This window comes from Ornithodoros turicata, chromosome 2 (assembly GCF_037126465.1).
Source record: "Ornithodoros turicata isolate Travis chromosome 2, ASM3712646v1, whole genome shotgun sequence".
NCBI classification, from domain to species: domain Eukaryota; kingdom Metazoa; phylum Arthropoda; class Arachnida; order Ixodida; family Argasidae; genus Ornithodoros; species Ornithodoros turicata.
Genome location: NC_088202.1, coordinates 140,961,649 through 140,975,535, shown reverse-complemented (window position 1 = coordinate 140,975,535; position 13,887 = coordinate 140,961,649). Strand labels below are relative to the sequence as shown.

Here is a 13,887-nt window from a genome sequence, read left to right as displayed (position 1 = left end):
CTTGTATTACAATGAAGGAAGCCACACAACAGCCACAGCCATAGGAAGCCGTACTTGACCTCTAGAGACATATCATCGGAAAAAGAACGTTATTCTTTATTATGTACTCTTTCCCATTTTCTTTTTATTCGTTTGTGATGAGCTAACCTATTTACCGTCGATGGGGGCATCGGCGGTAATTTCAGAAGTCTACGAACTCCGAAAGTAGAACTTGGTTCTGGGCTCAGGGAGCTTCAATCAGTTGAGTGGTAATGAAACAATATTGTATGTCCAAGGGACGCTGATAAGTGTTGAGCCTTACCCTACGAATCCTTAACTGTCACATCCAACTGGATGTTGGTGCGTCCTTGAGCTTCTTCTGGTTTTTCTTTGCCCTTTGCTTGATGTCCCTATTTTTATTGCTTTTTTTTTTTTTATTCCTTGGCCAACTCTGGTACCAATATCGCACTAAAGCAGGTAGTGCTTCCAGTGCTTTCGGTTGTAATATTTTGAGCAACTCACGCTGTAGCCTGTCTGGTCACATTGTATTTCCCGATGTCTTTTGATTCCTCAAAGTTAGAACTACAGCAGACGGACGCGGACAAGAGTGTTATGAGGGTAAAGGACAGATAGACCAGCCCTTTTACGGTCCTTACCTCATTATATACTTCAACCAGCTATACCCCGCTGCAACTCACTTATTTTCGATTCCTCACTCTGTCTCTGACGCAATAAAGGGAGTTGTGGATTATTCATTTCTGATGTCGTCTTTAACTGACTGGGTTCAAGTTAACTGTCTTCGTCTAAGGCCGCTCGAAGGTTGGCATTAGGAGTTGTTTTATGTTAGCTGGCGAGGACTATGGCTTGCAAATCTCGTCGTAGAATGCGTATGAGGGTTGTCTTTACTCTTTATTCACGATACTTTAGGCTGACGATGCAATTCCAGAGCATGAAAGAAGAGAGAAGAAATTCCTTGGCAGCTGCCTTTTCTTAAAAGGGCCGAACCGAATTTTGTCATTTACAATCAAATGGACTTTTACTGGTTATTCCTCGTACAGTTCAAATTCAGAGTAATCTGCCTTTGACTTTTTGGCATTTCTTCTCTAGCGATTGAGTTCGCTGCGGTAGTTGATTGCCACTTTCAGTTCGTCATCGAACCAGGGCTAGTTCCTTCGTTCATTGTGGTTCTTAGCTTAGAGCGTCCATTGCATTTTTTTCAACATGGCAACTAAGGTTCAGCTCGGGCGATAGATGGCGCCACGTGAGCCATGGCCGCACAGGAGTTTATGGCAGGGTTGCTACTCCTCTCCTTCCTCTGGTACATACCTGACATATAGTTTCACATGATGCGACCGAAAAACGAGAAGTGCCTACTAAGGCTTACCAACATAGGCGCGTTCGCAAAGTGAGGTAATTACGGCTAGTAAGCTACGGCCTCGGAATGCTACTTTATTACCACTTCTTACAAACGAGACGCCCAGCGCGCGAGAGCGAAGTCTTGTTTTGTCGCGGCGTTGGCCTGCCGAACGGAGAACCTAGGAAGCATTCGTCCTGTGTTTGTGGCAGTTATCTGGGCGCTGCAGTAAATCGAGCTCGGCTTGTCCTTATCCTGGCAGCTTCCATGCGGGTACTTTCAGATAAATGATATCAACGGCTTTCAATATACGCGACGAAAAAATCAGTGATTTATGCATCATGCAGCCGAGATCTGCCACAGGCAACGGTATGACGATTTTATTTCTTTAGAGAGAAACTGATGTTCTGAGGCTGGAACAACATAGAAGGGACAGATAAGACAGGTTCCAGCCTCAGAACATCAGTTTCTCTCTTGTTCAACAGGTGCCGCTTGCGTCGATTTCCGTCGTATGAATGTGTGTATGATTGAGCAAAAAATGTAAGAGTGAAAGGAGGGTGAGTGAGAGTGAGTGGCTGGTTTGTCGTCCCTTCAGATGACGCACACCGAAAGTCGCTGGAGAGGCGCGTTAGCCTAGCTCAATTGGTAGAGCCCTGGACCGGTAATCCAGAAGATGTGGGTTTCGATCCCTACAGCTGGCTAACCTTTTCAGTGACTTTCATCTTTCATCGTTTATTTCTTTAGAATGGCTAAATTCGTCGCGCCAAACCCAGCGCGCGTTATCCCATCTAGCATTACCAGCATCATCATTGATTTGATTGATTGATTGATTTCAGCTCCTACATCTGATCTATATCTATATCTGCTAACCATTGCGTTCTACTTAACATTACCCCCACATTCTCTTAGTAGTTCGACGATTGCTGTTGCTCTATATACTCATGGAAGGGAAACCGGTGTTTCTGCTTCAGTTTGTTTACGTAGTTTTCAGCAGCCTATATCAGTGCAGTTGTGTGCTGAACGTCAACTTTAATATTGTCTATAACCTTGCAAAACGCTGTACGACACTTTGACAGCTTTTGTAATTTAGTCTTTACTCCAAATCTCTCTCTTTCCCAGTTCCTTGGAATACAGCAAGAGTTGCGTTACGCAAGTACTAAAAGACAAACGATGCGGTGATAAGATCAGCGCATCTTTTCTTGAACAGAAAAAGAAGGTAATGGCAAATGTGTGTGGAAGCTCGAAATTGGACTGTGAATTTGACAAAAGCAAGAGCGAAGGTGCTGAGAGCATGAAGTATTCAGCATGGACTCTGACAGCAGTCGCCATTGTGGTGTCAGTGATGAAGGTAGTGTGGTGTCAGTGGTTGTGAAGGCTTCCATTTCGAGTGTTCAGGGCAACTGATTCCAGTAGATATGGCTGCGTGACCGACCGACTGCCCGAAAATATTCACATATTCAACACATTGACATCCAATATCGACCACGATATTTCTTATGTAACAATGTACTCCGTTTCCAATAGGGAGACAGCCAGTCTCTACATAATCAATATTAATTATTTCATCAAACATTAACCAGATATTTCTCAAATACAGTTCATTAACTGCTCATTGAATAGCATTGCGAATGTTGCAATATCATTGTACTCAAAACAGCTCTCAATGAATACATGATCTCATGAGAGGAACATAAGGCAACAGGATAATGTATCCACAGCTCCACATGTTCATCCTCAGCTCCATCACAGCAAATGGACCAAATCTAGCGCTACTCATTGTTGTATGGTATAAAGTCCCAACATCCTCTTTACCATCAAAGCAGAAGAAAAAAGAGCGTGGCACAACACATTAGAAATGTCCGTTGGAAAGTATTGTCCCTCTCAGACGGGCTAACTTAGTGTCATTGCCGTGAAGCGCACTCCAACCAAGCGAATATCACTTTCACTACGTGCTTGCTACACTAAGCGATAATGACCATTACGATAGATAAAAATAAACAGCGACAAAACATGAAGGTGTGCCCCGGAATACCTTCCCGATAATGCATCTTTCTTTTTTTAGAAACATTTCCTACAAATCTTCTACGAATATTACACAAAATCAGATCATACGTACACGTGCCACAGCAAGAATGGCCGTCGTCTGACCGCCGAGACCGCGAAATTCTCACGGGGTGCTAACGAGAGTAATAACATGCTTAGTAGGTACGGTGTCACACTGCACTAAAATCAAATAAAGATGCTGTTGAAAACACTCGTTTAAAAATATTGTTGTGTACCTCACTCAAGGTCCGAGCTGAGCTCACCGACCTTAAAACACGTCGCATGATTCAACGGCTGTCATTATTTCACAAGTTCTATCACCCGCGCTCCGCAGTAGTTACATCCGCTCCCCTTTCCTGCCGCGTTGACCATCAAGGTACTACTAACTCGGTCACGTACAACATCATTCGAGGCATCCTTCTTTCAACGAACATCATCAGATTGGAATAAACTCCCACGGCATATTGCAGAACTCACGGATCATATCCAATTTACCAACGCATTAATCGCCGAGTTCACTTGATCATTGTCGCTCCATGTACACGCACATCATCGCTCTCTAATCTAGATATATTCTTTGCTTTTCATGTTGTTATCTTTTTCTGTCTGCTGTTTTTTTTTCTTGTTTTTTTTCAGTGTATGTTTGTTGTTTGATGTACAGTGCCAGTGTGTTACATATGTGCTCACTCCCTCATGTAATGGCCTAATGGCCCCTTGATGGATTAATAAATAATAATAATAATAAATAATAATAATAATAAGGGACTTTCGCTTTTTTTCTAACCCGTACCACCTTTTACCCGTATGTTTACCCGTACCACAAAATCTGACGTCGAGGCTACGCACTCGACCGCCAAAGACAAGTGAAGTGAGTTTGGGGAACTCATTGAGACGTTACTGCACCTTCTGCTGAGTGTCACTAAACGACGCGGTGTGGCAGCACACGAATGACACTAATTGCAAGTGTCAAGCGACGTAAGTAACACGTAAGTCCGTCTGACGGGTGGTGTCAAATTTTATGGTTCGGCGCTCAAGCCTTTAGGTTAGGGACAGACATCGTCACAGCCGCCCAAAGCAATTTTCGCCTTTTCTGAAACCTCATCAATAGTAGACAGATAAGGTTTGTTTGTATGCAACCACAGCGAATGAGATTCAAGCTATGGTCCTCTAGAAGAAAAATTAAAAATCAAGCAAAATCTCACTCTATGCATTTTCTATGGCCTATCTCACTCAAAAGCCGCCATTTTCTCCTGTGTGCTCCTCATTTTCATTTCTCCGCACACAGGTGGCACCACCGTACAGAACAAGAGGATTAGTGCATAACGTCAGGAATCATGGTCAAAATAAGCATGTCGCATCATTGTAGGCAGCGCCGCCTGTGTGAGGCGATATGAACGTGAAGCAGACACAAGGAAAAATGGCGGTGTTTGCGTGAGATAGGCAATAGACGATTTCAGAAATTGCATGGATGGCCCACCAGAGAGCGCCGTGTTGCGAAAGCCCCGCTGCACCTTGGGATTTAGTTTTCATGAGTCAGAGAAAAGAGCGCAAACGGTTTCGGTTTTCTCTCTCCTTCACCTCCCGCACCTTCGAGCAACAGGCAGACGAGCACGAATGTAAACCATTTCCCACGACGCATTGCGCGATGCGTGTGACATGGGCGACGGAGGGGCCCCGTGCGGAGCACAAGGGCAATATGTGAAATCGCCTATTGAAAATGCATGAGGCGAGTTTTTGCTTGATTTTTAATTTTCTTTCTACATGACCATGGTCCCTACAAAAAATTACAATAAAACTTGAGACAAATGGCTACCAGTCTTCAAAGTTCAGGGCAAGCTAAACCCCGTCTTCAATTTTTACGATGCGATAGAAATGTATAACGTTTGCCAGACTAACCCTGTAAGAAGAAGAAGAAGAAGAAGAACGCGCCCTCGTTCTGTCGGTTGTGTTGCGGCCTGTGGAGCTTCTACGCTGGACTTCGTGGGTAATGCCTTCCAGAACCATTTCACGGGCTGTTTAGAAATAGTTTGATGCTGGTGCGCGTGGTTTCCACTTTATTCAAGTGAGAGACCCGAAGCGACGTCGTGAACGCCTGGCGGAAATACAGGCACATTTCCGTCGCTCCGTCTGCGCGAACAATTTTCATGTTCCCACCGCAGTGGCATTCCGTCGCCCTTCCTATGTCACCTCATTGGTCGCCAGTATATCGCTCCCGGCAGCTTTCGTCGACGTGGTGAAACAAGTTCAGCATGGCATTCATTTTTGTTTCTTTTTTATTGGGCGCGTTAGGTTTAGTGCTCCGGGAACTTTCCCTCTTCCAGGGGATCACCGAAAGGAGGTAAGAACTCCTATCTGCATGTATTTAGTTACGAGTTTAATAGATGTAATATTATTGTTCTACAATTTACCGTTCAATTCTTCTTCTTCATAACTTGTGCAGCGTTAATACAAAAACGCACTCTCTGTAGTACTCGGGCGAGTAGACGCACTGCCGTTCAGATACCTGTATCCATCGTTACGTCATCCGAAGAACTGTAGCGCACCCAATCAGACGCCAACGCGGAGGTACAAGTTAGGCATAAAAATAGGCGCTGTCAAGTTGCCGGTGATGAGTAGGTCAGAGTTTTGATATTAAACGGTAGGAGCAACTTGTTTATTTACACACGGTAACAAGATCTTCGTGCACGAGACTGCACTTCGAGGATGCGGAGGATTGGTAACCTGAAGAAGTGCAGTCTCGTGCACGAAAGTCTTGTTACCATGTGTAGATAAATAGAGTGATATTAAAATGTAGAAGCAACTTATTTGTTTACACATGGTACAAGTCTGTCGGACTCACAGGAGTGCACTGCAGGACTCAATGAACCCATATTATCAGCAGAACTGGTCAAGGAACAACTACTCTACAGCCACGAGGCAAATTATTATCCTGTGAGTACCATATTTACTCGCGTAACATGCGGACCTTTAGTTTAGCACTAAAAATGACAGGAAAACGCCACAAAAAAAAAATAATAATAATAATAACTCGTAATCTGCGCAGCTTCGTGTCCTCAACGCCGTCAGTGCTACCGAAGTTACTGGTGTGCTTTGGTTTGATTTGTGCGCACTTTTGGCCAAGGGCTCACTGATGCGATGGACGGTACTTTCACTCGAACTTACGAAACGCGAAAGAAAAGCTAGACAAACGCGCTATGACTATAGGCTTCCGACTTTTCGGATTTATCCGATAAACTCCCTCAGATGTTTTTTTTTTTTGCAAAACATCCGATTGTTTAAATACCATAACGAACGTTCCCACACAATTTGCGCAGTGCACAAATTATGCCAGTAAATACGGTCCGGTGAGTACTGCCTTCCACTACACATACAGTCGCCGACCGATTTTTCGGACATGCTCGATTATAAATTATGCCAGTAAATACGGTCCAGTGAGTACTGCCTTCCTCTACACATAGTCGCCGACCGATTTTTCGGACATGCTCGATTATAATGCTAGTAAATACGGTCCAGTGAGTGCTGCCTTCCACTACACATACAGTAGCCGACCGATTTTTCGGACATGCTCGATTATAAATTATGCCAGTAAATACGGTCCAGTGAGTACTGCCTTCCACTACACATACAGTCGCCGACCGATTTTTCGGACATGCTCGATTATAAATTATGCCAGTAAATATGGTCCAGTGAGTACTGCCTTCCTCTACACATACAGTCGCCGATCGATTTTTCGGACATGCTCGATTATAAATTATGCCAGTAAATACGGTCCAGTGAGTACTGCCTTCCTCTACACATATAGTCGCCGACCGATTTTTCGGACATGCTCGATTATAATGCTAGTAAACACGGTCCAGTGAGTGCTGCCTTCCACTACACATACAGTAGCCGACCGATTTTTCGGACATGCTCGATTATAAATTATGCCAGTAAATACGGTCCAGTGAGTACTGCCTTCCTCTACACATAGTCGCCGACCGATTTTTCGGACATGCTCGATTATAATGCTAGTAAATACGGTCCAGTGAGTGCTGCCTTCCACTACACATACAGTAGCCGACCGATTTTTCGGACATGCTCGATTATAAATTATGCCAGTAAATACGGTCCAGTGAGTACTGCCTTCCACTACACATACAGTCGCCGACCGATTTTTCGAACATGCTCGATTATAAATTATGCCAGTAAATATGGTCCAGTGAGTACTGCCTTCCTCTACACATACAGTCGCCGATCGATTTTTCGGACATGCTCGATTATAAATTATGCCAGTAAATACGGTCCAGTGAGTACTGCCTTCCTCTACACATATAGTCGCCGACCGATTTTTTGGACATGCTCGATTATAAATTATGCCAGTAAATAGGGTCCAGTGAGTACTGCCTTCCACTACACATACAGTCGCCGACCGATTTTTCGGACATGCTCGGTTATAAATTATGCCAGTAAATACGGTCCAGTGAGTACTGCCTTCCTCTACACATTCAGTCGCCGATCGATTTTTCGGACATGCTGGATTATAAATTATGCCAGTAAATACGGTCCAGTGAGTACTGCCTTCCACTACACATACAGTAGCCGACCGATTTTTCGGATATGCTCGATTATATGGACTCATTTGCGGAACGGCCGTGGGTCCTATAAAGTCGCTGTATAAGAACGTCCAAAAATTTCGGACGCCGTGCAGCCCCGTCGCTCGATATTTCAAACTCTGCTTGCCCAACAAGTGAATATTCCTCTTGGGGTGACGGAGAATATTGGTATCATTCGAAATTCGTATCAAGAGATATCAACCAACTAAAATATTGAGGGGGAAAAAAAATCGGCAATGATTGTTCATTCTCCATTCCTCTGAGCAGAAGAGATCGGTCGTAACGCTTCTGAGTCTTCATTTTGGCCAAAAGGATTGATTCAAAAGGACCAGGACGTGCTGTCCGCCAGCGAGTCGCGCGACAGCGCCGTAAAGCGAGCTTCACCTAAAGCACACATGCGTTAGGTGAAGCCGACTTACTGACGGCGGTGCCTCTGCCAGTCTACAGTGACGAAATGTTGCATCAGGAAATAGAAGGTGATGTTATCAGGCAGAGCTGGAAGCGCGTTAGGAAAGCATCGACATTTTTTTACAGCATACTAGTGCTTAGTAAAGTTTATTTTGAAGCGAAATTCGTTGTTTTTTCAGAGTGCTCGATTTTTCGGGCTTTTGCGCGATCCCCGCAGTGTCCACAAAATCGGACGGCGACTGTACTTTTTTTTTTTAATTCAAACCTCCACATATAGTATTTGTTGGTCGAAGCCATAAGCGCACTCCTTGAGCACGCTGTCCTATATATCGCATATCCCAAAATTTCAACTTCGCATCAAATACTATGCCAACTATAACCCAAGTTGCTGACGCTGTTTGTGAAAACAAATTCTAAGTACAGAACATGGTTGTCAGTAAAGGGAGCTGTGGCCAGCAATTAAAAAGTGTTACCGCTGGACAGCTATAAAATTGCTTTATTCAGAAAATTATGTGATTGTCATAAAACAACGCTTTCGGCAAGAGCTGCGTTTAGCTGACAGATAGTCCTTTACTAATTAAGAACGCTTCGTTGTTGGGATCTCGCCCAAGAAAGTCCCTGAGGAGATCTATGGGATCCTGCAATGTGAAATGAAAACAGGAGAAAGTTAGGTGTTGAAGGCTTCAAGAAGATTGTGGTTATCTACAAGCAACATACCTTAGATCCTCCTGGTTCAAGAATCTTCTTGCGATACTCCATGCCTGTTTCTTTGTTAAATATGCCTTCCGTCTTGAAACGGGTGCTAAACATGTCCATGCTGAACACCTCGCTCCACTACAAAATGGAAAGCATTATATAGATCTCTATAGAAACGGGTTTGCTTTTGAAGAAACTGACGCAAGATTTTAGCACACATCCATAAAAATCGCATGAGCGAATGATGTCCTGAGGCTGGAACAACATCGAAGGGACAAATACATACAAAGCCTCAAAACTGCGCCGATCCCTGTCGCATCAATGAATGTGCGCATGAGTGAGCAAAAAAGGATGAGTGAGTGAAAAGAGGATGAGTGAGAGAGTGGCTGGTTTGTCCCTTCGGATGACGCACCCTGGAAGTCGCTTGGAAGGCGTGTTAGCTTAGCTCAATTGGTAGAGCCCTGGACCGGTAATCCAGAAGATGTGGGTTCGAGTCCTACAGCTGGCTAACCTTTTCATCAGTGACTTTCATCTTCCGTCATCACCAAAATACAGTGTTGTGCGCTGTGGTTTCACTAGCTATGTACCTCACCCACTCAAGACTCTAGGGAATCAGAAGAGACTGTTCACTCGTGAGTGATGGCAGTCAATAAATCACCTAAATAAATCACTCAAAGCCATTAAGTGCCATGACTAACTAAAAACAAAAGCGACATCTTAAGGGAAGTGCCTCACAGGACGAGAACTGCCGACACTACTCTTTAACAACAACAAAAAAAAAAGAGTTATTTTATTTTGCATTGTAAATAAACCCAGCTCAAAGACTCTGTCCACCACGTCCACGAACTTTCGGGAAGCCTTTCATATAGCTTTTGTATCCTCCAAGAGTGACACCACCACTCTGGCATCCGGCATCTCCTACTTCCAGCAAGCACCTGTGCTGAAGGCAGGGACTGGAAACAGGGAAGAAGCCCGAAAGCCTCCAACGTGCACTGAAAAAGTAGCCAAAAGAAGCCACTTTGGCCTGTATGTAGTTCAAACACGTCTAGTATCATTTATTTGTTTCTTTAATGGCTTTTTTTTTCTGCATATATATATATATATATATATCAGATATATCAGATATATCATAATCAGATTATCCTTGCATTTGCTGACCAAGAGCGAGGAAGGCTCCGCCTCCTGGATGTGGGCCAATAAGAGGACGCGGAGGGCAGGCACTTCCCAAGCCTCTGCTCTTGCCCAAGGGATGGCGCTGCGTTACCTGTTTCGCGGGTCACAAGCCACCCAACCTTTAACAGACGGTGAATCTGGGAACAAGGTCAGTCGCAAGTTGTGCGTATGCTGGTTAACGGAGTTCGTTATATTGGTGTGCCATGGCAGAGGCGTTGCAGAACTACGGTAACGCTGGGCCATCTCTTGGGCGAGCGTAGGGGGGCTTGGAAAAGGCACGCCCTTACGTCTTCCGATTGGGCCTCCCCCGCTCCTGGTCAACAAACACAAGGATAGACGATTAACACCTGAAAGCAGTAGGAGCAGTCAGACTTCTACTCAGACTTCTACTGAATACGATGGCGAATAGTAGAAAGAAGACAAGGACACAGGTAGAAGTATATAGAGAGGACAACTGCAGCTGTCCTCTCTAATTCTACCTATGTCCTTGTCTTCTTGCTGCTATTCACCATCATGAACCCGTACCAACTACATACCAGTTGTCCTCTCTAATTCTACCTATGTCCTTGTCTTCTTGCTGCTATTCATCATCATGAACCCGTACCAACTGCCTACCAGTTGTCCTCTCCATTTTTTCTTCCTATGTCCTTGTCGTCTTGCTGCTATTCACCATCATGAACCCGTACCGACTACATACCCCTACTGTTCTACTGAACAGTTCCGTGTTACTGAACGGTCGGAGTTGCTTCTTACCAGGTAGCTATAGTACCGTCCGTCATAGCCGCTGGCCAGGTGAGAAAAATGCGATGCCATGTTTGTCCCCTCGTGCGGTGGGTACTGCAGCAGCTTCTCTTGGATCTCCTTGAACACCTCCTGGGAGTCTACGCGCGGCTGCGTGAAGATGGCGTGGTCCAAAAGGGCAAAGCTGATCTGCCGCAGAGAGAAGCAAGCCCCGCCTGCCAGCCGCGATGCAACCAGCGGCTCCAGGAGCTCCTTGGGCAGCGGCTTTCCCGTGACGTAGTGGCGAGACATCCTCGTGAGGGGTTCCGCTTCCCAGACCCAGTTTTCGAGCATTTGCGAAGGACATTCAATGAAATCTGTTTCGGTACTCAAGATCCTGGGGAACCGCCGCGCAGAAAAAGGGGGAAAACAAAGAATCTCAATTATTGTATCAGTAAAGCAATAAAAAGTAAGAATACTGGCAAGAGTGAATCGTAGAACAGGTCATCCTACAATGGGGAAAAGGATAGCAACGTACTGGGTCATAGCTAGGGGGTCCGCGTTTTCAATGTTTATCTTTGGGCGGATTCGGTGTACGTTTTTCGATGTTAGTACGTTAGTACGTGTACGTACAAAGTTAGAGTTATAGTTACTTTCTCTCGGTCGAGTAACTAGTTACAGTTACAGTTACCGAGAGGAAGTAACTTTGTTACATTACAGCTACTTTTTTAAAAAATGACCACGAGAGGGTGATACAATTGTTAAAAACACACATTTATCTACATTTACTGAAGTGCGGTAAAAATTGTCTTCCACTAACTACTACCGCTGACTAACTAAGGGTCACTAACTTCACTAATTTCTGTTCGCAAAGCTGAAATACCGTGCTCGGTCAAGAGCCCAAGGCAAGGAGGAACATACCGGTTACGGATAAAAGGAAGGAAGGCACTGTTGGGGGAAGTAGGGGAAGGTAGGGTGAAGAAAAAAAAAAGGAACGACATTTATTCGAGTAACTAGTTACACTTTGCAGTTACATTCACAGAAATAGTAACTACATAGTTACAGTTAAAAGCTACTTCTCTGGAAATGTAACTAGTTACCCCCAAAAGTAACTAGTTACAGTTAAAAGTTACAAGTTACTACCCAAGACTGGTCGTAACCTCTCCACTAAAGAACTCAGGACCTGTGACCGAGATTCTACTTGACGTCACATCCCTAAAAGGTTCCCAAGTGCAGTGGGGCACCTACAATGGCAGAAGAACAAGATTCCGTACCAGCGCACCCGATCCGGGGACAAAAGGAATCCAACCATAGCAAATACCAAGAAAAGAAGAGTACTAAAGGAAAGCCTGCTTGGCATGTTGGAATCTTAAAGTGGAATCACTTCTTCAGAAGTCTATGGGTGATTTTTCGTTCGCACAACACACGTGAATGCTCTAAACTATCGTCATAAGATTGGCACAGTACATTTTACAATACTGACTAAATAAAGATTACGAGATTACAGGCGTGTTCTCTTAGCTTTTCTCTAGTCAATGACGTGTTTTTTGTTTTTGTTTTTTATGACGAGGTTCAGCCGTTGGGAAGGAAAGGTAACTTTATATGCTATGAAAGCTCGCCCGAGATGTCTTTGTCTCGGAGACTCTCAATTGGATGTAGCCAGTGGCTGTAAATTAGGCTATAAACACACAGCGCTTACAATGCCAGTACAGGAAAATCTAGTGCTCGATACAGTATTCCCTTTTCTTTCTTTTCTTTTTTTTTTGCTGCACTCGCTTACATGCAAATTACCTTGATAATAACTATTACTCATGCAAAGATGACATTTTAGTATATGTATTTCTGGTATACTTTTCAAAATTTTCGTCGCAGAACAGACTTCTTATTATTACCCGGAAACTTCAGCGAGATATTTGAAGGACTCCTTTCCCCCTAAGGTCGAGCGGCAGGAGTCGCGATATTCCCAACATAGACTTTTTTTTTCTTCCTGGATGCCAAGAGGAACGATTCGACAAAAATCGAAGGAAACAGGGTAGACGTTTCTTATTCATGTTCGTACTGTTATCAATTACTTTTCTTCAAATATAACAGCTTAGGATTTCGGAATATCCGGTTATGAGGACGACGCGATGGACTGAGGAGGACTCTCAAAAACAAGCCGAAACTAACTTAACCCCTGAATACTTACCTAGGACGCGGTTCTAACCCAGGTTCCCACCCGGGACGATTTCTCCGGGGACGATTTTTTTTTCGTATCCCGGAAATTACAGGAGCGCCGTTGTGAACAGCTGAGGGAACGGATCATATATAGCCGATCAAGTGCTATCTCGTTTGTTTGTTTAAATTCCACCACTGAAACCTGTTTACTTAAACTGTTTTACTGTTCTACTGTTTACTTAAACCTGTTTACCTTAAAACTGTTTAAACCACTGAACAAGAAACATAAATGCGGTTACACCCGCTGCACTGCTTGCATTGTGCCGATTACATCTGTTCCTTCTGTTGCAAAGTTTGCTGAACACAGATAATAACGCGGCAAAGATGGGGAAGCGATTCTCCAACAACAAATAAATTTTCACTATGACACGAGGTGATTCATCACTGGTTGTTTTCCCAAGGTCCTGCTACCTTCTACGTATTTCTGGCAGACATGTTGGAAAAATGGTAGCCGCGTTCTTTTATAAAGGGGAGTACACTACAGAATACTGAGCGCAATGACACATTACATTCTGTACTCGTACCAATGCCCATTATCCTGACGCTCTGACTTCATGCTCGCTGAACGTGGGTATATCGTCGGATCGTCGGACGTAGTTCCCAACTCAACCGGGACAATGATGTTGGAGTTGTTCTCCAATACCTTCTATGTCGATGAACCGTTATTTTCAGCAGAAGTGGAGTTGCAAGGGCAATGAAACAACT

The 13,887-nt window shown here is 44.2% G+C and overlaps 2 protein-coding genes and 1 long non-coding RNA gene across 3 annotated transcripts in view; 2 read left to right on the top strand and 1 right to left on the bottom strand.

Annotated features, from left to right (window-relative positions):
* Positions 1-2,945, top strand: part of LOC135384170 (uncharacterized) — a 134,134-nt gene extending 131,189 nt beyond the window's left edge. The window contains exon 39 of the mRNA XM_064613393.1: positions 2,453-2,945. Coding sequence (XP_064469463.1) covers positions 2,453-2,705 — 253 coding nt within the window. The 3' untranslated portion in view covers positions 2,706-2,945. The remainder of the gene's footprint in view (positions 1-2,452) is intronic.
* A 2,357-nt stretch (positions 2,946-5,302) lies between these two features.
* Positions 5,303-13,887, top strand: part of LOC135386233 (uncharacterized) — a 37,312-nt gene continuing 28,727 nt past the window's right edge. The window contains exon 1 of the long non-coding RNA XR_010420640.1: positions 5,303-5,360. This is a non-coding gene — a long non-coding RNA (uncharacterized LOC135386233). The remainder of the gene's footprint in view (positions 5,361-13,887) is intronic.
* LOC135386456 (thimet oligopeptidase-like) overlaps positions 8,928-13,887 on the bottom strand; it is a 55,180-nt gene continuing 50,220 nt past the window's right edge. The window contains exons 15-17 of the mRNA XM_064616361.1: positions 10,999-11,362; positions 9,094-9,210; positions 8,928-9,014 (exon numbers count right to left, since the gene is read on the bottom strand). Of these exons, the coding sequence (XP_064472431.1) occupies positions 8,928-9,014; positions 9,094-9,210; positions 10,999-11,362 (568 nt within the window). The remainder of the gene's footprint in view (positions 9,015-9,093; positions 9,211-10,998; positions 11,363-13,887) is intronic.